This window comes from Neovison vison, chromosome 2 (assembly GCF_020171115.1).
Source record: "Neovison vison isolate M4711 chromosome 2, ASM_NN_V1, whole genome shotgun sequence".
NCBI lineage: Eukaryota > Metazoa > Chordata > Mammalia > Carnivora > Mustelidae > Neogale > Neogale vison.
Window position 1 is genome coordinate 40,209,142 of NC_058092.1, and position 23,063 is coordinate 40,232,204.

Genomic DNA, 23,063 nt, shown 5'->3' on the forward strand with positions numbered 1-23,063 from the left:
AGTATTCTAGCCCGTTTACATGCTTGATAGGATTTAATCCTTGAAACATCTCTCGGGGTGGATGCTTTACATGCATTAACTCTACTTCTTAAGATAGCCCTATAAGAAGGTTCTATTCACTCCTTCATACAGTTGAGGAAAGGAAGGCCCAGAGAGGTTAGGAGACTTACCCAAGATCACACAGTTGGCAAGTGAGATTTGGAGTCAGCAAGTATTCTTCAGAAATAACTCTGGCAATGGGCTGTAAGTGTTGGAAGGTCACACTGTTTGTTCAGCAGCACATGTGTTCTATAAGATTGTGTGGGTGTGTATTGGCTCTGCACACACACAGGTTATACTCCCTGGCATGGGAAGGAGATATAAAAAGCAAATAAATTGTGTGGTCCCTCCAGGCTCTTCAGTAAACAGACCTGTGGTTAGGGCCATAGGGGATAGACCTGACTTCAGGTCGATTCTTCTTGAGCCCCAGCTTTCCAGACTCTGTGCCAGGTCCTGGGATTTGGATGACCCAGTGGTGGCAGTATCCTGGGGATTCTCCTATCCATGTGTGTCAGAGAGGCATGGGGCATGGACCATGGGCTTACGTGTCTAGTCTGCGAGACCAGCCTGGAGCTCCACTTGGGAAATTGGGTCTTTTCTCAGGATTTCAACTCTGGACCCAGTGGAGATGATTTGCCCTTTTTAGGGCTCTGAGAGTGCTAATTGTTCAGCTTCTTTCCTCACTTCTCTCCAATAGAGATCACTTTAGACTCTGGGAACCATTGGGTGAAATGGCTGTGGGTTCTGGGAAATGATTCTCGGTTCTCCTTAACCGCACACCAGATGTCCCAGTCCTGGGCTCTCTCCTCTCTCCATGCATTCTAAAACAGCAGCTTCTGAATTCACACTGTAATTTCAGCCTCTTGATGGGAAGCATTCCATTGAATCCAGCGGTAGTGGTCCAGCTCTTTGCTGCATTAATTAGTAACAGAAAATTAGATGGTCTGTAATACCTTCAAAAGGGATATCTTTACAAAAAGTTTGGATTGATATTCAAGTTACACTGAGTAAAAAGTGATCTGAAGTGGATATGAGGGTTTGGAATCACTTCCAATAAACCTTTCAGAGTAATGGAATACCAGTTTGGATTTTAACTTAAGTTCGAGGAGCAGGAATAAAGAAGTGTTCACTGCTCTGCCTCCATGGGGGCTCCTGTCTTGTGGGGGTAACAGACATGCAATGGACCAACTCTAATGCAATGGGATAGGGCAGTCTTAGGGATGCAGGGGCTCCCACTGGTTTGGGGTGGAGGGGTGGGAAGAAGGAAGATGTGTGAGGTTTGAGCAGGAGAAGGACCTGGACAAAGTAAAGTTCCAAGAAGGCTCATCTGGCAGTGGTGTGTCACTTGGGGTGTTTGACAGATGAAACCAGCAGTTTGCAGACTGAAGGTGTTTGTTGTCATCCTTAGACACTGGTTTTCATGAGATTTTTAGGAACTTTTTTACTCATTTTAAAAGCAAGGCATGCTTATTTATAAATAATTTGGAGAATGCATTATATCATATAATGAAGGCAGTATCAGCCATTCCCAACTCAATACTGTAAACAATGTTTTTATATATTTCCTTCCTTTTGTCATTGCATTACAGGTTTACAAATGATTTTGTGTCATGTCTTTTTCTAATAATTGCATTAAGCTATTATTCAATTTATAAAAATGTGACTTTAAAGAAAGCATTCCCAGAGCACAACTCTTGTGCAAACTGGGGGTGTGGGTGATTTCAGGACTGGAGCAGGGATGAGGGGACAAAAGGCTGCCTCTGCCATGCAGAGTGAACCCAGGAGGGTTGGCAGGCAGTCAGGAGAGGCACTGTGAGAGTAGGAAGGGAGCTTTATCACAAGGCCACAGCCCAACTCCAGAGGGAGCAGGACTGGAGAAGGGGAAGGTGTGAGTGAGGGCTTTTGCAGAAGGAAAAAACTTCCTTCTCTGGGAAGGAGAACGAACTGAGTTCCTGTATTCTGGCATCTCTGTGCCATAATGCCTCTTAGCCATTTCTCCATCCTCGCTTTATTCTTCTAATAAGTGCTTACGGTGCCTCCAGGGGATCTCTCCACACTGGAGTTTTGCAGGGTCCAGTCCGCCCCTCCCACCTCTTCGTCTTGCCAAGGGTCATCAGGGCACTGCCCCTCCCTCACCCCGCCATCCACCTGCCTTGCTAAAGGCCTTTGTTCCGCTGAAGCATCTTTTCTTTGCACTCGGCATAAGCAATTATTTCTCCTATCACTGCTCTTAATGCTTGCCGGAGAGTTAGCAGATCATTTTTTGCTGACGGGTAACACCCCACCCAGAAATGATAGACTGCCTCCCTCAGTCTTATTAATAATAAAAAGGCACTTTTCTCTCCTCCCCCACCACAGCTATAGTCAGAACAGTGTGGGAGCACTGCCCTGCCAAGGTCAGCAGGGGAGACTGGATCACTGAATCCCCAAGGAGCCAAGAGAGGGCACACATCCACCGCAGTGGAAACTGGATACCCGTTTACCCCCCCGTTGTACCGGGCTGCTCTTTCTCTCCTATGAGAGCTTGTTTGCCTGCTCCTCTTCTCAGTGCCCTGCTAACTTCATCTGGGTGAATAATTTCAGATACCGGTGTAGGAGTTTGAAGGATTGACCTAGCGCATCCCTGTTCTCTCTGCCCAGTGAGGTTGTTATAATTCCAGTATCTTAAAGGTCGTCCACTGTGTCCTGGGTCTGGATTACAAAAGCAAATCAGGTGTGGGTTGAGAGGACACGTAGATTTTCAGAAGTGTGTGGAATGGGGCTTGGGGGCTTGAGTTGTATACAAGTGTGGAAGAAACCATCAGGGGGGTGTGATCTGCCTTAGAAAAGCCAGCTCACCTTGGCTGTGTTAGGAGAATTATGGATTCCAGATTCCAGAAATCCACTCTGGTCAACTGTCCTTCGTGTCTGTGTCCCATTCTCAGCTTTACGTTTTTTAAAGAGACACTCCAAGTGTTGTGCAGAGGCAAATGAGGAAGATGGCAAAGATGGTGCTGCACTCCCAGGTTCATCCACCATGGTTGCTTCTCTGTTCCTACGGGAAAAGAAGTCTGCAGGGACTCTGAAGTGCAATCCTGTATTTCAAGAATCCGAAAAGAGAGCCCGTGCAGCTCTCAGGATAGAACATTTGCCTTGGGTGGTAGTGAGTCTCTGATTGTCAGAGACATTCGGATGGAGTAATTGGGATGATGTAGGAGAGATTCCTATACCACACTGGGGTCTGACCCTTGAGCTCTGAGATTCTGTATTTTTGTGTGTTTTCTGGGCTTCAGACTCTTCTGTCCAGTAAAGTAGCCACCAGCTACATATGACTTTTTAAATTTGAATTTAAATTAGTTAAAATTAAGTAAAATGAAAAGTTCCATTCCTCAGCCATGCTGGGTATATTGAAAGTGTTCAGTAGCCACATGTAGCTAGTGACCACCATCAAACACCTCAGATCTAGAACATTTTTGTGATCCCAGAAAGTTCTACTGCACAGCGCTGGGCTGAAACATTAGTGGCTGTGGGGAATAAAGAATCTCTTCGTGACTATCATGAAGCCCCAGGGCAAATCAGCTGGTCCGTCAAAGATCATAGAGCCAATCCCTCTTCCCTTTCCCTTTGTTGTCCATTTGAAAGAGCACTGAGTTACGATGAAGAATCAGTCAAGTCCTAGCTCTGTCAAAAACCACCAGGATGACCTTGGGTGACTTACTTTTACTTCTCGGGATGCATTTCCTCATCTGCAAAATGGTGTCTTCCAGCTCTAACAATCTAACTAATAAAATATTATAGCGCGATCTTGTCAGCTTGGTAACTTTCCAGGGAAAGTAGCCATTTGTGCCAAGCACACAGCTTTTATTTCACTGTCCACATTAGCCTGACATAGTGGAAAGATCCCAGATCTTGGAGTAATATCCAGCTTTGTCTTAGTTCGGCTATGTGACCTTGGACAAGTACTTCATCTCACTGAGCCAGAGTATGTCATCTAGAAAATGGAACAAATAATGTCTCACTTCTGGGTCCTCATAGTTTATAGTCGGTTGCCCAAGTAATGCTCCCCAGAATGAAGGCAAAAGTGAATAGGGTTATCCCTGGGTGAAAGTTACATGAGAGGGGAAGTCTGTTTCCTGTCTGCATGTTTCAGAGATGTACATGCTTCAAAGATGCTTTTTAAAAATGTAAGGAAAGAGCTTTGAGTCTTGTTAAGCCTCAGGCACCATATATAGAGGCTTGTATAGTGGGAAGTATAATGCACCTCTCAGGTGGCTTCAGTCACCTTATCAATCTAACAGAGAGCAAGAGTCAGGAGGTACAGTTTAGTGAGAATACTGAGTGTCTTCATCTCTGAGACCAGCCCTTCCACCAATCAGCCCATGAAACCTTTAACACATCTCTACTTCCTGGGGGCCACTAGACAGATGCCGAGATCCTTCTACTAAGTAAGACCCCTTGGTAATTTGATGGACTTCGTTTAAGCTGTAGGCATATGAACAGATCGCTACACCATTTTTTTAAAAGAAGTGTTTTTCCAGCCTACTGTATGCCAGATACTCTCCTAATACTCTTGGATACTCTTAAACTCCAAGATGGAGGTATTGTGATAGCTGCGGCCATGGAAATGTATACCATCTATAGAGTTCAAGGAGACAGCAGTCATTTGTACCTGGGCCTCTTGGAGGAGGCGGTATTCAGACAGGGTCTGTATGGATGGGCAGGGGTTCGCTTTGATATGATGGTGAGCAAATAGCAAAAACAAGGACAGAAGTAGAGACGTGAAGTGCATATTCAAAAGACTGACCTTTTTAATTTGAACTGTGGTGCAGAGTGCACGGAGCATTAGCAGGTGATGAGAAGTCCAGATCTCGGAGGGCCTTGAGTGCTCAAATGAAGCATTCGATCATTATCACAAGGTGCTGGAGAACCACTGAAGGTTTTGAGCAGGGAGAAGTGGTACCATCGGGGCTCATTAGAAATATTACCGTCAGGTCTTGCCCCTGGTAAAAGAATATCATGTATCAAGTGACAGGTGGAGGAAAGTATGAGGAATGGGGCCACATAAGCAGACACCTGTTCTGCCTGTGGGCAGGGCAGCAGCCATAGGCACAGGGGTAAGCTGATCCTCACAATCAAAGCTGTCGTTTCTAGGAAGCAGCTGGCTTCTTTCTTCTCTCCCTGCTCCTGGAGGTGGGATCAGAGGTACCTCAAGGGTTTGCTCCTCGAAGGCCCTGGCAGCGCCAGAGTCTGTTCTCTGCTGCCATTCTTCTGGGCTCTTTGGAATGACTATCCCCCCTGGGATTCATATGCTCTGGGGAGTTTGTGCTCAGTCGGAGAGGAAGGTGTTACAACAGATTGGGGAAAATCTGCAGCCTGATCTTCTGAAATGATAGGTCTCTGTGTGTGTCTCCTCTGCTAGACTCATAGTTCTACATGTCAAGGACTGTTGTATTCATCTCTATACTCCCAGAATCTCATGTAAGACCATAGCAGTTACAGCAAAGCTGCTATTTATTGAGCACTATCTGTGTGCCAGGCATAATGCCTAGAAACCTTTTTTTTTTTTTAAGATTTGTTTATTTATTTGAGAGACAGAGACAGAGAGGGGGGGTTGAGGGGCAGAGAGAGGGGGAGAGAGAGAATCTCAAGCAGACTCCCTGCTGAGCACAGAGCCTGGACACGGGGCTTGATATCATGACCCTGAAATTAAGAATCAAGTGTTTAACTGACTGAGCCACCCAGGCTCCCCATAGTGCCTAGAAATCTTATATGCATTAGCTTGTTTATTTTGTGTTTTTATAATTTTCTTATTATGTTATGTTAGTCACCATACAATACATCATTAGTTTTGATGTAGTGGTCCATGATTCATTGCTTGCGTATAACATATTTGCATTAGCTTGTTTAATGCTCTAAGTGCTCAGTTAGAAATCTTCTAAACTATGTTACTCAGGTGATACATCTCGGAAAAGTTAAGTTACTTTCCCCAAGATTACACCGCTAGTAAGCAGTCAGGATTTAAATTCCTATCTTTCTAGCCCCACAGCCCTTGCTCTTGACCTTTGTCTCTTTTCAGAATTCCAGAATAGATGCTCAGTGTCAGTTAAAGTAACATAACCCTCTATAATATTATAGAGGGCACAGCTTGCATGGAGCACTGGGTGTGGTGAAAAAATAATGAATACTGTTTTTCTGAAAATAAATAAATTGGGAAAAAAAAAAAAATAAAGTAACATAACCAAGAACTTCCTTGGAGTGGCCTGTCTCAAAATACAGTTGCCTGATGGTCTAACTAGCACCTATCAGTGAGAGAAACCCACGGGATAAAGGGTGATTCAGACAGAAGGGTGCCCCTAGTGTGTGCAGCTAGAATAGAAATTGGAGAAGGATGGAAGCTGTAGAAGAGACACATTTGAATTCAGTAGACGGATGAGCTTACCATAATCAGGGATGGCCAGTGATGGGGCAGGACACCTCATGAAGCAGTAAGCTTCCTGTGTAACATATAAGGCAGGTGGCCAGCTGCCTAGGATCTCCCCTAGAAATTTTGAGGCCACTTTTGGCACCGAGTTTCTGTAAAGTGGATTTCAAGGAGAGTGCTTTCTGCTGGGATCACCAATGACATCTGTCACCTATATTTCTGCTTACCATGAACCACAGTTGTAGAGATTAGCAGTTTTGTGAATAGAATGCCTAGCCCATGAAAACATCCAGTCAATGAAATCCTTCTTATAATTCGAAGGGGTCTAACAAGTGATAACCTTGTCTTCTACATCCTAGCTATAAACCAGTTGAGAGGTAAGACAAAAAAGAGCGTATTAAATCCTAAGGTCACCTTTATTACGGATTACACCCAAGATGGATTTCCTGAACACAATGGGCTTCCTGACACAGAACCCCACACTTTGACAGATTGACAGCCCCTGTCACAGGTGCTATGGACACCACAGTCCTCCCCATATGAGAGCAGAACCTACTCACATAGTACAGAGCCTGAAACAGAAAGTGGCTGCCAGAAGGGAGGAGGCAGGCAGCAGCTGAGGCTCCTGTGCCCATCGCCCTTACCAAAGCCTGTCCAAATGTCTTCCCCTGGAGAGGAGGTGGTGACGGGGCACAGAGAGGCCTAGAGTACTACTCCAAGGGCTCCCTGCACGTGGAAGCTAACACTGGGAGCTGGAGTGTTCCTTGCCAGGAACAGCCCTCTGTAGTGTACTCATTTATTTGCTCCCTTCCTCACTGGACCATGGTTGAAGCAGAGGCACCCAGCAGGGGACCTGCCCCCAGGAAGTGTCCTGGAAGGGGAGGAATGAATGAACTCTTGTCTTCTAGTGCCAGTATTTGACTAATGAAACACCTTCCCAAGGCAAAGAAGGATGCCTTTTCTTATCTTACCAGCCTCCCAGCACCCAAAACCAAGCCTTTACCATGCTTTCCAAGCCCTCTCCCTTTTCTGTACCGTGGCGGGTTAGACAGGAGGTGAAGGGTTGCCAGAGGACTTGGGAAACGCTTTTCCCTAGGCTGTGCTGTTCCTCCCACCCTGCCCAGGCTGACCCTTGACTGTGAGCTGGGGTGTGGGGGAGGGGCATCCCCAGCCCTGTTTCTGCTGCTCAGTTAGTTACGAATGCCAGTGCCACCTTGGTGAGAATCACCGACAGCAGCCTTATGAAGTCACTTTGGAAAATGGAAAGTTCTTCATGGAAACTGGGAAGTACAGTGGAATCTGTAGGAATGTGCTCGAAGAAATTCATGGCAATGAAGTAGTAAAGGATGACCCAAACTCCACCAGGCTGATGGAAGAGGACAGTGGTGCCTCTATAGCTGCTCACTGGTGGTATCCCAGATGTTTGCTTGTGTGGTAAAATTGTAAGGTGTGTCCCAATGGGGGCCAGAGTCCCACACTGCCCCATGAAAGCCCATAGTACATACCACATAATAATATGTACTTAATAGCTGCTAAATTCTAGGAATGCACTATACACATTAAATCTATTATCTCAATTCTTTACAATAACTCACCGAAAGAAAATCATCCCCCTTTATACGAGTAAAGAAACTGAGATTTATTAAGATCAGATTACTTGCCCAAGGTCACAGCTAATGAGTGCCAGAGCCAGCCCACAGTCAGGGCTCATAAACTCCACACTGTACTGTCACTGTTGCAGAGGGTCGAGGTTAGGGTAAGCCTGCGGAGATGGAGAGTTTGGAGAGACTACATATCTTTTTTTATATATATAATATATATTTTTTAAGATTTATTTATTGAACAGAGATCACAAGTAGGCAGGCAGGCAGAGGGCGGGGGGTGGAGGGAGCAGGCTCCCTGCCGAGCAGAGAGCCCATTGCGGGGCTCTATCCCAGGACCCTGAGATCATGACCTGAGCGGAAGGCAGAGGCTTAACCCACTGAGCCACCCAGGTGCCCTGAGACTACCTATCTTTTATCAAGATCATTTGTAAAGTCACCTGCCTCTGGACCATACTTACCTAGAGAGAGAGGAGTAGCTTCCCCACTCCCAGCTCTTTCTGAGCTCCAGAGCAAGATCAGTGCCGGCCTAGAAATGCCAGTCTTGTCTTCAGAAATCCTGGATGAATGAATTGAGCAGGATCCTGATGGTCTGAGGCCTGGGATTCTCTAGGGCTCTGCCTTCAGCGTGGGAAGCCCTGGGCTCCAGGCCACTAGTTTAGTGGAGTGAACAAACCAGCAAAGCCTGGCTGGCTGTCTACCGGTGCTAGCAGTGCACCATTTTTGAGAAATGTTTCAGCACAATGACGTGCGTGACACCTGTAGTCACTTGGGATTTCATAAATGGATGAGGACACTTGAGGTGTGCAAATACCAGGGTGAGCATTTGGATAATAAATGTAGAAAGATCCCTTTTCTGTCATTTTTGCCCACACCCACTTCTACAGATTTCCTGGACAGGGCAGGGGACTAAGTGACTTAAGACTCCAAGTCAAGGGGTGCCTGGGTGGCTCAGTGGATTGGGCCACTGCCTTCGGCTCAGGTCATGATCTCAGGGTCCTGGTGATCGAGTCCCACATTGGGCTCTCTGCTCAGTGGGGAGCCTGCTTCCCTCTCTCTCTCTCTCTGCCTGCCTCTCTGCCTACCTGTGATCTCTCTCTGTCAAATAAATAAATAAAATCTTAAAAAAAAAAAAGACTCCAAGTCAAGGAGAAAAAGTAAGCGGGAGTTAGGTTTGGTGAATGTTCAAAGTGCTGCTGTTCACCTTTGCGACTTGTTATTGCTCTGTGGCTGTGATCTATGGCAGTAATTCTCCCGGGATGAGGTTTGGGGAAATGGTTTTGTTCTGTCATTGACTCTCCAGTGCCAGCTCCTTTTCCTAGCAGGTTTGTCTCCAGTCCACCCCCTCCCCCAGCTCTGGTTGCCCAGACCATTGGGTGTCAAGGTCATTACTCTCCATTGCACATTTATTGGGTATCAAAGAGGCACCACAGTAAGCTCTTGACCTTCATCATCTTATTTGTCCTTGGAGAGCTGTCACTAGGCCACCATTACCTGACCCCAACCTATACCTGTCTCACCACCAATCCCATCTCAGCTCTGTCTTCTTCCTGGCCCTTTTAACCCTTAATTAAAAGGGATATTAGTCTCCCCTTCTCAGTGTTCCAGTCCCAGTGATATAGCCCTGAAAGAGAACACATCTTGGTGCATTGTGATAATTGGCCCATAAGAGTATTTCTTGTATTTGACTCATGTTTATTTGGTGCCTCCTGTGTGTTGTCTCTTGTCCCCATTGGACTTGGAAATCCTTTAGGGCAAGAGACCACTCTTTTTTCTTGCTTATTATGCATCCCCAGCACACAGCACTGCGCCTGGTTGATAGTAGATCCTCGGGAAATGTTTGCTTAGAGAAGGCCTCTGGGTGATGTCTAGTCATAGAACAGTCTTCTCTCAGTCCTTCCAATTTCAGACACTGGGGAATAGGAAAACTGTCCCTTAGCTCTTAGCTTAATAGGGAAACCCAGCTATGATTCTGGATGCATGAGTCTATGATTCTATGATTAACTCTTGTTGATCCCCCTAAGTGGAGGAATCCAAGTTGCAGTTAGCCCCAAAAAGAGTCATTAAGGCCCACATCATTCATTATATTCTGTGGGTGTGTTCATTTATTCATACCGTACGTGTTGAACATCCTGCAGGTTATCAGGCTCTGTGCTCGGAGCTAGAGCCACAAAAATGAACAAGACACAAACACACCATGACCACAAGGAGATCAGCAAATTAGATGATCAGGAGACTAGATAGAAAGATGGTGACTCAAGGTCCGAACAGATTAAGCAAGTACTATGGGTGCAGTTCACTGAGAGCCCTACTAGGGGAGTTTTTAGGAGGAGGTAGGATCAGTGAAAGCTGCCTAGAGAAGATGGCATTGGAGCTGGGCCTTAAAGGAGAATAGGATCAGGGCCTGAGAAAGTAAGTGGAAAAATTTTCCCCACAAGCAAGGACATAGAAGTAGGAGGGTATGTTTTAGGGCAGCGCAAATGTCATTCAGATAATTAATTTGTCTAATAATTGGCACTGGTGAGATAGGGGTAACTCTCATTACCATGAACATATCACTACAGTGGTCTTATTTCCTTCCCCCTACTGCTCCCTTCTCATGCCTGAAAAACAGTTCTGCTGGGTTATAACCTGAAAGACTTTGTTCCTTAAAGGATGGGGTAGGAGAGCCTTTTGTGGAGTGATGCTCTGTCCATGCAGTCACATGAAACTCAGCCCCCACTCCCCAGGTACCAGCCACGTAAAGGTCCCTTTGCATATCAGCCCTGTGCTGGGAAGGAGCTTACAGAGGCCACCCTTGAGTTCCTGGAAGAGGTAGATACTGCAGATAGGCCAACTCACTCCATCAGCAGGAGGAGACCAGTGAGCCAGATTTGTCATTCACATCATTTTATCTGTTGAGTCAACATCTATTTTTCAGTGTGGAATCCATAAAGGGACTCGGCATCTCTGTCCTGGAGAGGGAAAGAGTGCCAAGGGTGAGGTGTCTGCTCAGCATTCACTCCCCTTTGCTAGATCCACCACCAGACCCATTCTCAGATGCAAGGTCAGCTTCACTGCTCAAGGTTTAGTTCTTCATGCCAAGGGTCTAGTTTAACACGTACGCTTTCTTATGTACACACGTTTGTGTGTGTGTGCAGAACACATGCACACACCCCTGTAGCAGGACTTGTAAATTGGTTATATGGATTAAATAAAACTCCCAACTGAAAAATGCTAAGCCATATAGGTCCCTTCCTGTCCAACATTGTCAGATGTGCTCTGAAATGACTGTTTTCATCATCTATTCTGAGCCATAACTGCCCCAGAAATAGCTTTAGCAGGAAAGTGCTTTTGTTAGACTAGCTGTAAATTATATTTCAAATGTCTGATGTTGTTTTCTTAAAAAATAAATAAATAAGTAAATGAAAGTCTAAAATTAATGACTGCTGGGGTTTGCTTTGCTTATGTGTACTGCTACAGATTTGGCTTCTTGCAGATGGAATTTCAGATCTGTTTACACTTCTGTGTTAGCTTTTTGGGGGAAAAAAAGCAGTTGAGAGATCTGGGAGGACAAATTTACAAAGTCGAACTTATTATAACCATTCGTGAGGCTCGCTTCTTTCTCCCCCTGCCCTCTCCCTTCCTCCTTTCCCTCCCTTGCCCTCATTTTGTTGATTGTGGTTTTATCTGCTCCTGCTCCAAGTTAGACGGCAACTGGTTCTTGCAGATGTTATGACAAGGTCACAGATCCAGTTTCACAAGCAGATGTTCACGAAGCCCCGTTTCACCAGCACTTTGTCATTCAGTGAGAGCAGACCTTGTGGGAGCAGATTGGAACAACACAAAGGATGGGACATAAAAAATCTTGCAGAGAACCTGATCACTTTAATGTGTTGAAAACAAAGGGCTGGGGTCGGGGGGGAGGGTGGCAAGGAGAGAAATCTGCAGAGCAGAATTTCATGGAGGTTTTTTTTTTTTTTGGTTTATTCAAAGATTATTATGTGTTGGATACAGTAAATCATCTATACACCCACATCCAGGAGGTAAATCTTCAGAACTCCATGCGTGGGTAGTTCTGCATTTAACAGCTGCCATACAGTAGCTATTTTGTTCTGCACTTAGAGACCCTTATCTGTGCATTTGTTTTAAGTTATAGTCAACTCTCCTTTTGTTCCTCTATTGCTGTTCTCCTGATTCTCACTACTAGTACAAGAGTAGCTAAGACTCTGAACTACTGAGTTATTTAAACTGACACCATGAGTTAGAATGATAGACGAGGGACTGCCATCTCAGTTGTTGACTCAGCCTCTACTTGGAGGGTGTTGCTATAATGGATTTAGCTCCTCTTGCCTTTTCCTAGGTCTCATATGCCCGTCCAAGCTCTGCCTCAATCAGGGATGCTAACCTCTACGTTAGCGGCCTTCCCAAAACCATGACCCAGAAGGAACTGGAGCAGCTTTTCTCGCAGTATGGCCGTATCATCACCTCTCGAATCCTGGTTGATCAAGTCACAGGTTAAGTGTTTCTTTGTCATTTCTTTCCTTGTGTCTCAATGCCACAGCCAGTGCCCTGTGACCCATAGGAGCAGAGAGATAATGGTTGCTTAGGGTAAAAGATATAGGTCATGCGTAGACAGGGTTTTGACTTAGCAGAAAGACTCTCATCAATCAAATGCCCACATTTAAAATGGGCTGCCTTAGGAGGTAGATCTCCATCATGGGAACAGTTCCAGCAGCAGCTAACCTGCTTGGCAAGGCTGTAGAGAGGATTTAGGCATCAGGTTGTGAGTGGGACTGAATGACCTTCAAAGTCTCTTTCAACCCTCAACCAAGTAACATTACTTTTGTATGTGGAAAGAACCCATCTTAGAGCTCTGGTTCCAATGATAGCATTAGAGAGTAGAGGGAATCTCATGCTGCCTCATTCCCCACATGAGAAAAGAGTGGTCCAAAGTGAGGGATCTGACTTCTGCCCAGGTAGTTAGTAGCAGTGCAGGGACATGAAGCCAGGGCCCGGGACTGTGGTACTTTGTCCATCATAAAGAAAGGCAACCACCACCTCTCAGTAAGAAATGTAAGCTACCCTGGGTTGCGTTTTTAATGATAACATGTTTTCACCTATTCCACATTAGATCCAATTTAAAACACCACCCCACCCCCCAGAGCAGTTTAGTGTCTGTTTATCATCCAGCTCGTGTGACAAACCCTTGCTGAAGCCAGTTCTACCCCCAGACACTGTTCAGAGAGACACTGGGGCCCAGGGATGAAGGAGACACAGTCCTGCCCTTGCAGGACTCCAGTGTGATGCGCGCCTGCAAGAGGCTCTCCCGTGTCCCCCGGGAGCTCAGGAGGAGGTGTGCTGTGCCTGGCAGGAGATTGGTGTGAGGGCTGCATCAAGGAGGTGACGTTTGAGCAGGGTTTTGGAGGATGACTTGCAGTTACCTGGCACAAAGGAGGGATAGAGAATTCTAGATGGGTATAATGTATCCTATAGACTAGGTGGAGAGGATATATCGTAAGGCATGGAGCTGAGGAAGAACACAGCCTGTTCAAGGAATATGTGGCAGTTCAAGTATGGCTGGCCTGAGGCTCAACGGGGAACTTGGAGCCACCTCATCAGGGGCACTGAAAGCCAGGCTAAGAAGTCTGACTTCATCTGTGTGCAACATGGAGCCACGGAAGGGTTTTTTGGTGTGTGGGCTTTGTTACTCTGTGTGTGGAATGTGGGGCCATGAGGAACAGGAACCCTACACAAGGTAAAAAACTGAAAAGTTATGAAAAATGGATAAAGAGTATTTTTAAAAGGTGCCCTGTTGTCAGAGTCTGCTTGGCAAACAGATTATGTAGTCACTAGGTGTGAGGGGCACATTGTAGGACTAGAAACTGGACAGTGAGTGATGGGCTACAGCAACTAGAGGGAGACAGGGACTGAGCAGGCCGGTGGTAGAGGCTGGAATGAATGTGAGAGGTGCCTGTGTTCTGTAGGTGGGAGTCACCTGTCCAGAGCCATGATGGCAGAAACACAGGCAGATGGGTTTTGATGGATGAGAGAGATACAGGGAGCCAGGCTCAGCCCTGGCCCCCCCAGTGGGCTGACTCCCCACAGAATCTCTCTGGGGCCCAGCCCATCTCTTCCCAGGGGTGTTTACCAGTTTGGTTTGTTCACTCTTTACGAAGGCCCTTTCTCTTTCCCTAGGAGTGTCCAGAGGGGTGGGATTCATCCGATTTGATAAGAGAATCGAGGCAGAAGAAGCCATCAAAGGGCTGAATGGCCAGAAGCCCAGCGGTGCTACGGAACCGATTACTGTGAAGTTTGCCAACAACCCCAGCCAGAAGTCCAGCCAGGCCCTGCTATCCCAGCTCTACCAGTCCCCCAACCGGCGCTACCCTGGCCCGCTTCACCACCAAGCCCAGAGGTTCAGGTAGGCACACCCAGGGGGAAAGGACCCTGCTACAGGAGTACAGAGCTGGGCGAGGGCCAGGGAAACCCGTAGCCCTGAAAGATGGGGCAAGAGTAAGAACCTCGGCCCGCAGGTTCACACACCCCACCGGGCCTCATTTTCCACTGCTGTAACATGAAATGGTTGTACCAGATTCTCTTCCAAACCCCCTTTCAACTTACCAATGTGAGTGTGGTTAAACTCAATCAATCCAGATAAAAGAAAATTCCTATATTTAACCAAACCAGAAGGTTCTGTTCATCCCCAATAGTAGGCACATTCAACAGCTTAGACTTAAGGCTGAGGGAGTGGCTTTTAATAAAGTCAAAGGCATGTGTAGCCCAGGAGGCAGATCCTTGCCAGGGTGAGTGGTTTGGCCTGTCCTTTCTTCTGCAGGAAATTCTGTAGCATAGGTACTCTCTCTTGTGTTAACTTCACTCTGACTGTTAAGTCAGCAGATTCTGGGAAGACAAGAAGGAAGATTTTCCTAAGCCTTATTAGTGTTTCCTTCAGGCACCCAACCCTCTTAGTACAATGGGCACTTCCCTTCTCCTGGGACATTTCTGAAAGGCAGGTTTCACTCTGTGAGGGCAGTCCAAAGCTGATTGCCTTTATTGTAGGAGAGATAAGAACATTCTTGACCTACCCATAATAATTCTAAATAATTCTTTTATTCCATCCATGTGCCCTTTAATGAAAGGGTTTTTTTTTTCTTCTTTTCAAACATCACATGGAAAGATAGTAGGCTCTCCATCTGGCCATGAAGAGGAGGAAAATCAGCCTCAGTAGTGTCCTCCCATATCCTGGGAATTTGAACGGGTTAATGATTTCATGAAGAGTCCAAGTCATCTAATTTTTATTTTGTGTGAGCGCACATGCAGTATTTATGTAAAAAGCCTTTCCAGCAGGCTTCTAATGGTGGAAACTATGGTTACTACTGCCCCATGGTGTGAATAGCTTGTCCCCAAGTAAAATACTGAACATGAGGGAGATTATAACATAATGGCAGTTTGTGAGGCGGAGCTTTCAGGTTGTAAATAATAAGCTAATTGTAAAAAAAATCTTAACCCCTAAACTCCTCCTTCCCCAAAAAATGTGTGTGGTAAGATTTAGTTAATGTAGCTAGACTAAGAGAAAAGATCCATTCTGATATGCATTGTACATGCACGTGTGTTCCTTTCATTCTCAAGTTTAATTGCACTGAAAGGTGAATTGTAATAAAAGGTGAACAACTTAAGAAGCTGCCCCCTTTTAACAACTTCACACACAATATAAAATGAAATCCACACACATGTTCTCAGAGGAGGGGGGAGTGGGATTAATTCAGACCTTGAAAGAAAGGGAGCTTCATTAGACACTTGCTTTAAACTCTAGCATTGACCTGAACATGAATTACTCATGGTTGGAGGCAGAAAAGGGGGAAACTACCAGTGGATAGACTCCTAAGCATTGGGGAAAGTTGTTGAGCTTTTCTTCTTTGAAAATGGAGCATTCTTATTAATAGTTCCATTGAGCAATCTTGCCATCTGTGAGGCATTAACCCAGAGACCCTCCTTCTCTTTGCAGGCTGGACAATTTGCTTAATATGGCCTATGGCGTAAAGAGGTAATTAAAACTCCACAGATTGCCAGATGTCCGTGTTGGCACAGACTGGGGCTAGAAATTTTTTTTTTTTTAATTCACTAACTTTACTTTTTTTTTTTTTAATTCTTCCTTTTTCCTCCACCAGCATGTCAAATTCTTAATTTTAATTTCAGACCTCAGTTGGTTTTGTTTCTTTTAGGGCACACAAAGTGTGTTTGTGTGTTTCACTTTTTCTTTTATTTGCAGGTGGGCTTCTCCTATGGTTCAGGTGCCACAGCTACCAAACCCTTGATAATCTGGTTCCCTGGACAGCTCCCCTTAAGGGAGAAGGCTCCTACTCTTTGCCAGCTGATTTTGCAAACTTGCAGAGCAACTGTTTTGCATTAGCAATGCCAAGATTCAGTTAAGAGGGCAGATTCCAGCAAATCAAAATTAGAACATTTTGCTAATCGTGGTTAACAATCTTCTGATTGTCAGTGGATAAATTAGATTTTGGACTACCAGGCCTGGCCACAGCATGAGTAAACGTGTGGATGACCTGCTGACCCCACCCCCACCTCAGTGTGCATTTCAGGGCACAGCCTGAGAACGAAGTGTATCTGTGTGCACCTCAACCAGGGGTTTCTTTTGTTACAGGTTTTAGCAGTTATTATAAATCCTCCCTTGGTTATACATGTATTGTGTTTTAAACTTGTGGTTTCTTTCATGGAAAGCCTTTCTGGGGGGTTGGGTGCTCAAAGAGAATCAAGGTTTGTGGGGCTCTCTGAATGCAGTCACAAGAGTGATCCAGACCTAGTGTGAAAGCTGAATCTTGGGAAGTTGAGTGTGTTCTGTCACTGTGTCCATGAGATTCCCATATGTGCTTTTGATAAGCTCCACTGAGCTGCTAGGGACACAGCATCTTCATCATCCTGCTCAGTAGAGCTGCACGCTTTAATTCCCCTTCCCACAGTCAGGCAAAGAGATGTGGTTTTTAATAGTCCCAGTCACACTCCCCGTACGAGGCAGTGCTCTCAGCACTTGCCACGCATGGTAAGTACCCCAAGTCTGGAAACCCACACGCAGTGGCAGAAGGAGCAGGCCTGCTGGCTTTGCTAGCTGAGCACCAGCCTCCCCAGACTCCAGCCTGGCACCATGGAGGATAAGTGGGAATTACTTCCATGTGTTGGGCACACTGCTTGCCTCTTCCCACTCCCGCTCTTCCATTTTTCCCACCTCTGGCCTCTGGTCCCGTCTAACCAGGGAGGCAGCTCCACGTGTGGAGTGATGCTTACATGCGCTGAGGCCACGGAAGGCACAGGTGCAGCCTCAGAGCAAACATCACTAGTTGATAAGAGCATTTTCTTTTCCTATTAGACCCAGATTTGGGTCCAGACTCCTTCCTACCAAAATCCTCCAGGTAATCATGACTGACTAGAGTTGAGACTCTGAAACCTCTTTGCTGGCTCCTGACTTTGGCCTTCAGATAAATACCTCGCTGTTCTCTACCTTTAAATGAAAGGAGTCAGTTCACTCAGTTGGAGGAGAGAAGGTTGAGAAGACAGTCTTGAGAAATAATGCACATCATAGACATGGATTTGCCCTCCTAAGAATCCTCACCATCATGTGTTTTGGTTCTGTTATTTGTTTTTAAGCAAGAGAGAAAATTGACTTGGTGAATAATGCCAAAATTAGTACCTATTGAGTTGTTATGTTTAGCATATCTTTACCCACCCTTTGATTATCTAAATTCTAGTTAGATGCAGAACTCTTCTTTCCTAGGACTTTCAAATCTCCAAGAATAGTTGCTGATTTTTAAAATGTCCTAAGGACTCCTGGTCGGGTCAGTCAGTGAAGCGTCTGACTCTTGATTTTGGCCCAGGTCATAACCTCAGGGTTGTGAAGTTGAGCCCCGCATTGGGCTACACTCTGGGCGTGGAGCCTGCTTGGCTGTCTGCTCTGTCTCCCTCCCCACCTCTGAAACCAAAAACCAAACCAAAATGACAACCAAAAGTCCTAGATAACACTTTATCCCATCCTCTCTCCAGTTTTTGCTTCCTCTCCTCCTCCCTTTTTTCAGAAATAAAAACCGAAGCCCAACCACGTGAAAACCAACACAGTAGTCAATGGATAGGGCCCAAATGCCTGTATATATTTCGTATAAAACAAAATGTTAACAAATATTTTTCTGCTATAGGCACTGGTAACCTAACCCAATGCATCCATTATGAATCACATGTAGATATATTTTATCAGACCGTGAATAGACTCTGAAGAGTTGTTTTTCTTTTCAAGATAACAGGAAAACTGAGATTTCAAAGCCTAATACAAAAGTAGTTGTAATAGGGTAAATAACAGTTTTCAGCTTTTCTAATTTAAGACATATAAATGCACAAATGACTTGAAATTTCACTCCTGTGATGCTTAGAAATAAAGATAATATATTTTATATATCACATTATATAATTATATATATTATTATAAGCTTTATAATGATGCTTAGAAATTCCAGATAATATAGCATCAAGGAGTGATATGTCTTTAGAATTCTTGCTTGGGGATTTTTTGGGGAACTCCTTTGAATAGATGCTAAATGAAACATGAGCCATCCATCTGATTAATAACAAGGTATGTCTGTTCATTCTCATGTGTTTCTCTCCTCAAAATATCAAGAGATTTTGGCAACAATAAGTCAGGGGACTGCAAAGATGGTAGACTTGAGCACTCCTAGGGCCATCCCCTAATCTGCCTTCAAGAATAAATAAAATCTCCCAAGCATTGATATCCACCAATGTTATTCACTTATGTAGTCAATGAGTATTTATTGAGTATTTTCTATGTGTCACTGTCTATGATAGTCCCATACATGCCTCACTGAATAAATAAGTAGAGCAACAGGATGAATAATATAGAGCCGCTCCTCCCAAGAGGTTACTGTCTGCTGTGGTGGGGTGGGAGGTTAAGGGTCAGGGTGGGATATCCTATGGTAGAAGTATCCTGTGGTAGAAGTGTGATAGAGCCTTGCTCTGGGATTTCCTTACAGTTATTAGGAATTGATCTAGCCTTTTTCTTGGCATATATGGGCCTTAGCCAGTTTAGCCATTCCATTCAGAAAAAATACCAGAGACATTAGTTTTTGCATTTTGGTTTTTAAACCCTGAAGACTCTCCTGCAAACACACTCACTCAGCCCTCTGCCCCCATGTCTGTGTCTGTGCATCTGTGTGTTATCCGTGGTCAGACTGATGTCTGGACCAGTCCCCCCTTCTGCCTGTCCCCCCAGGTTCTCCCCAATCACCATTGACGGGATGACAAGCCTTGTGGGAATGAACATCCCTGGTCACACGGGAACAGGCTGGTGCATCTTTGTCTACAACCTGTCCCCTGATTCCGACGAGAGTGTCCTCTGGCAGCTCTTTGGTCCCTTCGGCGCAGTGAACAACGTCAAGGTTATCCGCGACTTCAACACCAACAAGTGCAAGGGATTCGGCTTTGTCACCATGACCAACTATGATGAGGCAGCCATGGCCATTGCCAGCCTCAACGGGTACCGCCTAGGAGACCGAGTGTTGCAAGTTTCCTTTAAAACCAACAAAGCCCACAAGTCCTGAATTTCCCATCCTTACTTATTAAAATATATATATAAATATATACGAACAAAACACACGCGCGCACACACACACATACACACGCACACACACACAAAAGAGAGAGAAACAAACTTTTTGAGGCTTATATTCAACCATGGACTTTATAAGCCAGTGTTGCCTAAGTATTAAAACATTGGATTATCCTGAGGTGTACCAGGAAAGGATTTTATAATGCTTAGAAAAAAAGAAAAAAAATACAAAAAAAAATACCTTTGATGCATTGAATGTTCTTTCATAGCTGTCGTTGTTGAATATAATATACATAGATAGCGATGTGCAGGGATTTTAACCCAGCCAGCTAACTTTACTACCTTCCTTGAAGGTGGGTCTTTTTAAGATGACCATTCGCTCATTTGAAGAAGAAAAACAAAAAACAAAAAAAAAATAATAATAATAAAAATAAAACAATTTTTACAAAGTAATGGGATTCAAAGAAAGAAAAAAAAGATTTTTCTTTTTTGTCAAAAAAGTTGATCCAATCTGATTGGTAAAAACCCCCCACACAAATTAAAGAGGAATAATAAAAATTGCAAAAATGAAAAAAAAAACTTTTGCAAATTTTTTTATTTTTCCTTTTTTCTTTTATATCATGTGAACTAAAAACAGTCTTCTGTTAGGGGATGGGGGTAAAGGGGGATACCTGATGACATTAACAATTTAATAACATTAACATTGTTGCCAAAGAGGTGGTCTCTTTGCTGAAAATGGGTTTCAAGAAAAATCTATTTTTATAAAATATAAAGAATTTTTACAAGAGAATCTGGATTTGAGAAAAAAATATTTTGACTGGCTAATTTAGGGGAAATTGACAACTTTGTCGCGTTCATACTGCACTGGTAACTTTTTAGAGATCAAGATGTGTGTTTTAAACTGGATTCGTAGACTGTTTTTTGAAGGATGGGCTATAAACAGATGATCTTCATATCTTTTCATAGCATGTAATAATAATAAAAAAATTATTAATTACTAGGGGAAAGGAGTGTTCGTTCTACCCAGGGTACCACAGTTCCCCACAGTCAAAACCCAAAAGCAAGGAGATGAGTTGAAAGACAGTTTTTCTTTAAGTCATCAGTATGGGATGTCAGCAGAACAAAAATTAAAAAGATTAATTTTCCTTTTGATCTAAAACTTCCTTAGTTTGAGCAGTAGGTGCTACGAAATTATTTACATATCTTAGTATCATAGTTAAATGTAATGTGTTTAGGAGAGGAAAACAAAAGATACATTTGCTTTAAATTCATTAAGGAATTTTCAAATTCACTTTGTAGCCCATGCTGATAGAACTGGGCTGTGTTGGTACATTTGAAACACTGTTTATGTTGCTTGAAACACTTATTTATTTAATCGCCGATGTGATGATGCCTATGGCCGAGATCAAATATAGCTAGATTGGCTAGACTACTTATTTGTTTACTTAAACTATGGGAAGAAGCATATTATTGTGTCATTCTGTTGTGTGTGTATGTGTATATACAATATAAATATATATATATAAAGTTATTTTTTCTTTGGGTTAATTTATTATAAGTTGTAACACTTGGCTAGTTTTGTTTGTATATGTCTTAAAATGTTTTCTTATGATATTTAAGTGACAGTTAAAGAGGTATCAAGGTAACTTGTGTAGAACTATTGTTTGATATATTGTCATGTTTGTTGTGAATATTTTTTCTTACTGCACAGTAGAAAAATAAAAACAACTGGGTCTTTATTTTAATGTAATTCAGATCGGGGAAAACAAAACAGAGCTAAGGGAACAAATGACTGAGGGAGCATTCTCCCGCGTCCAGTGCACTGATCATTTTAGTATGTTTGTGCTTTGTACGGTTATATATTTAAAACAAAAACAAAACAAAAAAATACAAGGGTTCATGCTCTTCCCTGGGTAATAGAAACAGTTACTCGCTATGCATAATCTAGTTGATAGTTAAATTTGCTATTGCTTTTCTTGTCTTGTTATATAAAATCTTTTCAATACAAGTTTAGTCTTAATGGTAATAAAACGTTATGGTTATTTATAACTTGTGCTTATTTTGTGCGTTTTTTCCCATGCTGAACCCACTAAGTGCATGTAGACAGAACTGTTGTTTTCACACTGAAGAGGCAAACTTTGTAGTAGTAGTCGTAGTGGTAGACAGGTAACGAAAACCAAGGCTGCATCATAGACTCCTCCTTTAAATTTTTTTTCTGTTTTTTTTTCCTCTTTTCGGTTTTGAAAAAATAAAAATAAACCACCAGATTTCAGTTCAGAGAACACTCGTTCAACATTCAGGGAAAACTTTTTACATCACCTGCTATGAATGAACGCAGTTTGCTGGCAAAGTTTTGATGCATTTGCTAAGCATTAGTGGGAAAGGCATGCCAAAATCTCTTCTCTATAATGTGTTCACTCTTGGGGGAAAAAAAAAGGAAAAAAAATCTTAGGACCAGGCAGTTGTATACTTTAGTTATAATGAATGACTTCATGTTAATCTTGCTAGTTTAGATGATTTCTGAGGGAAAGTATTGTAAATGTTTTTTTTTTCATAATCTTGTTGTGTTTGAATTATTTGTACTTTATCTGTCCAGACAATAAATGAAAGTGTGTAGAATGGATTTGAGCTTCCCAGATTTTTAAATGTGTTCATTCAAACTTTTTTTTGTAGCATCTTCAGATTTCCCCAATAATTTTATCATTAAACAAATGCAAAAAAAAAAAAAGATAGTGTAAAATTGTGTTTTGCAACTTAGACCATTCTCTCAAAGTCAATTCAGTATTCAAAAGTCATTGCCCTAGTCCCAAACCACAAAAAGTTGAGCTTCAGCCACCAGTATCTACATCATCTGGGAGCTTGTTAAAATGCAGAATCCAGGCTAAATGCAAATCTATATTTAACCAGATCCCCAGGTGAATCACTGGTACTTTAAAGTGAGGAACACTACCCTGATTGATAACAAGCTGGCACATTTGACATTATGTTTGGCCTTAGGATACATTAGTGTCTGTTACTCATTTATGAACATATCTGTGACTTATTCCGAAGAAAGGAAGTCACTATTTGCAAAGCATCTGTTGCCAGGCTGTGTGGTGTCCTCTACATTCTCTCACTTTCTTCTCCAGCAATCTGGGAGAAGTGGATGGCCCTATCCTCATTTCACAGATGACAAGACTGAGGCACAATGAGATTAAGTAACTTGAAACAGATAGCAAGTTTCCAGCTGGGATTTGAATCCCAGTCTGATTCTACTGCCCAGCACCTCAGCCTTAAGAGTGGAGAGTTTGAGCAGTATTAAGGAACAGACCATTTGCCTTGGAAATGACAGCTAAACAGAAAGGTCACCTTTTTATTTTAGCATTCATTCTTGCATAGAAGTTAGCAAATATTTGACTTTCTTACCTTTGAATAGGAGCCC

The 23,063-nt window shown here is 43.6% G+C and overlaps 1 protein-coding gene across 4 annotated transcripts in view; it reads left to right on the top strand.

Annotated features, from left to right (window-relative positions):
• ELAVL4 (ELAV like RNA binding protein 4) overlaps positions 1-22,265 on the top strand; it is an 86,469-nt gene extending 64,204 nt beyond the window's left edge. For 3 of the 4 annotated variants that reach the window (XM_044238199.1, XM_044238198.1, XM_044238200.1), the window contains exons 4-7: positions 12,383-12,536; positions 14,218-14,443; positions 16,028-16,066; positions 19,265-22,265. In XM_044238199.1, the coding sequence (XP_044094134.1) occupies positions 12,383-12,536; positions 14,218-14,443; positions 16,028-16,066; positions 19,265-19,634 (789 nt within the window). In that variant the 3' untranslated portion in view covers positions 19,635-22,265. The remainder of the gene's footprint in view (positions 1-12,382; positions 12,537-14,217; positions 14,444-16,027; positions 16,067-19,264) is intronic. The other variant, XM_044238201.1, reaches the window with a different exon arrangement.
• The last annotated feature ends 798 nt before the right edge of the window (positions 22,266-23,063 follow it).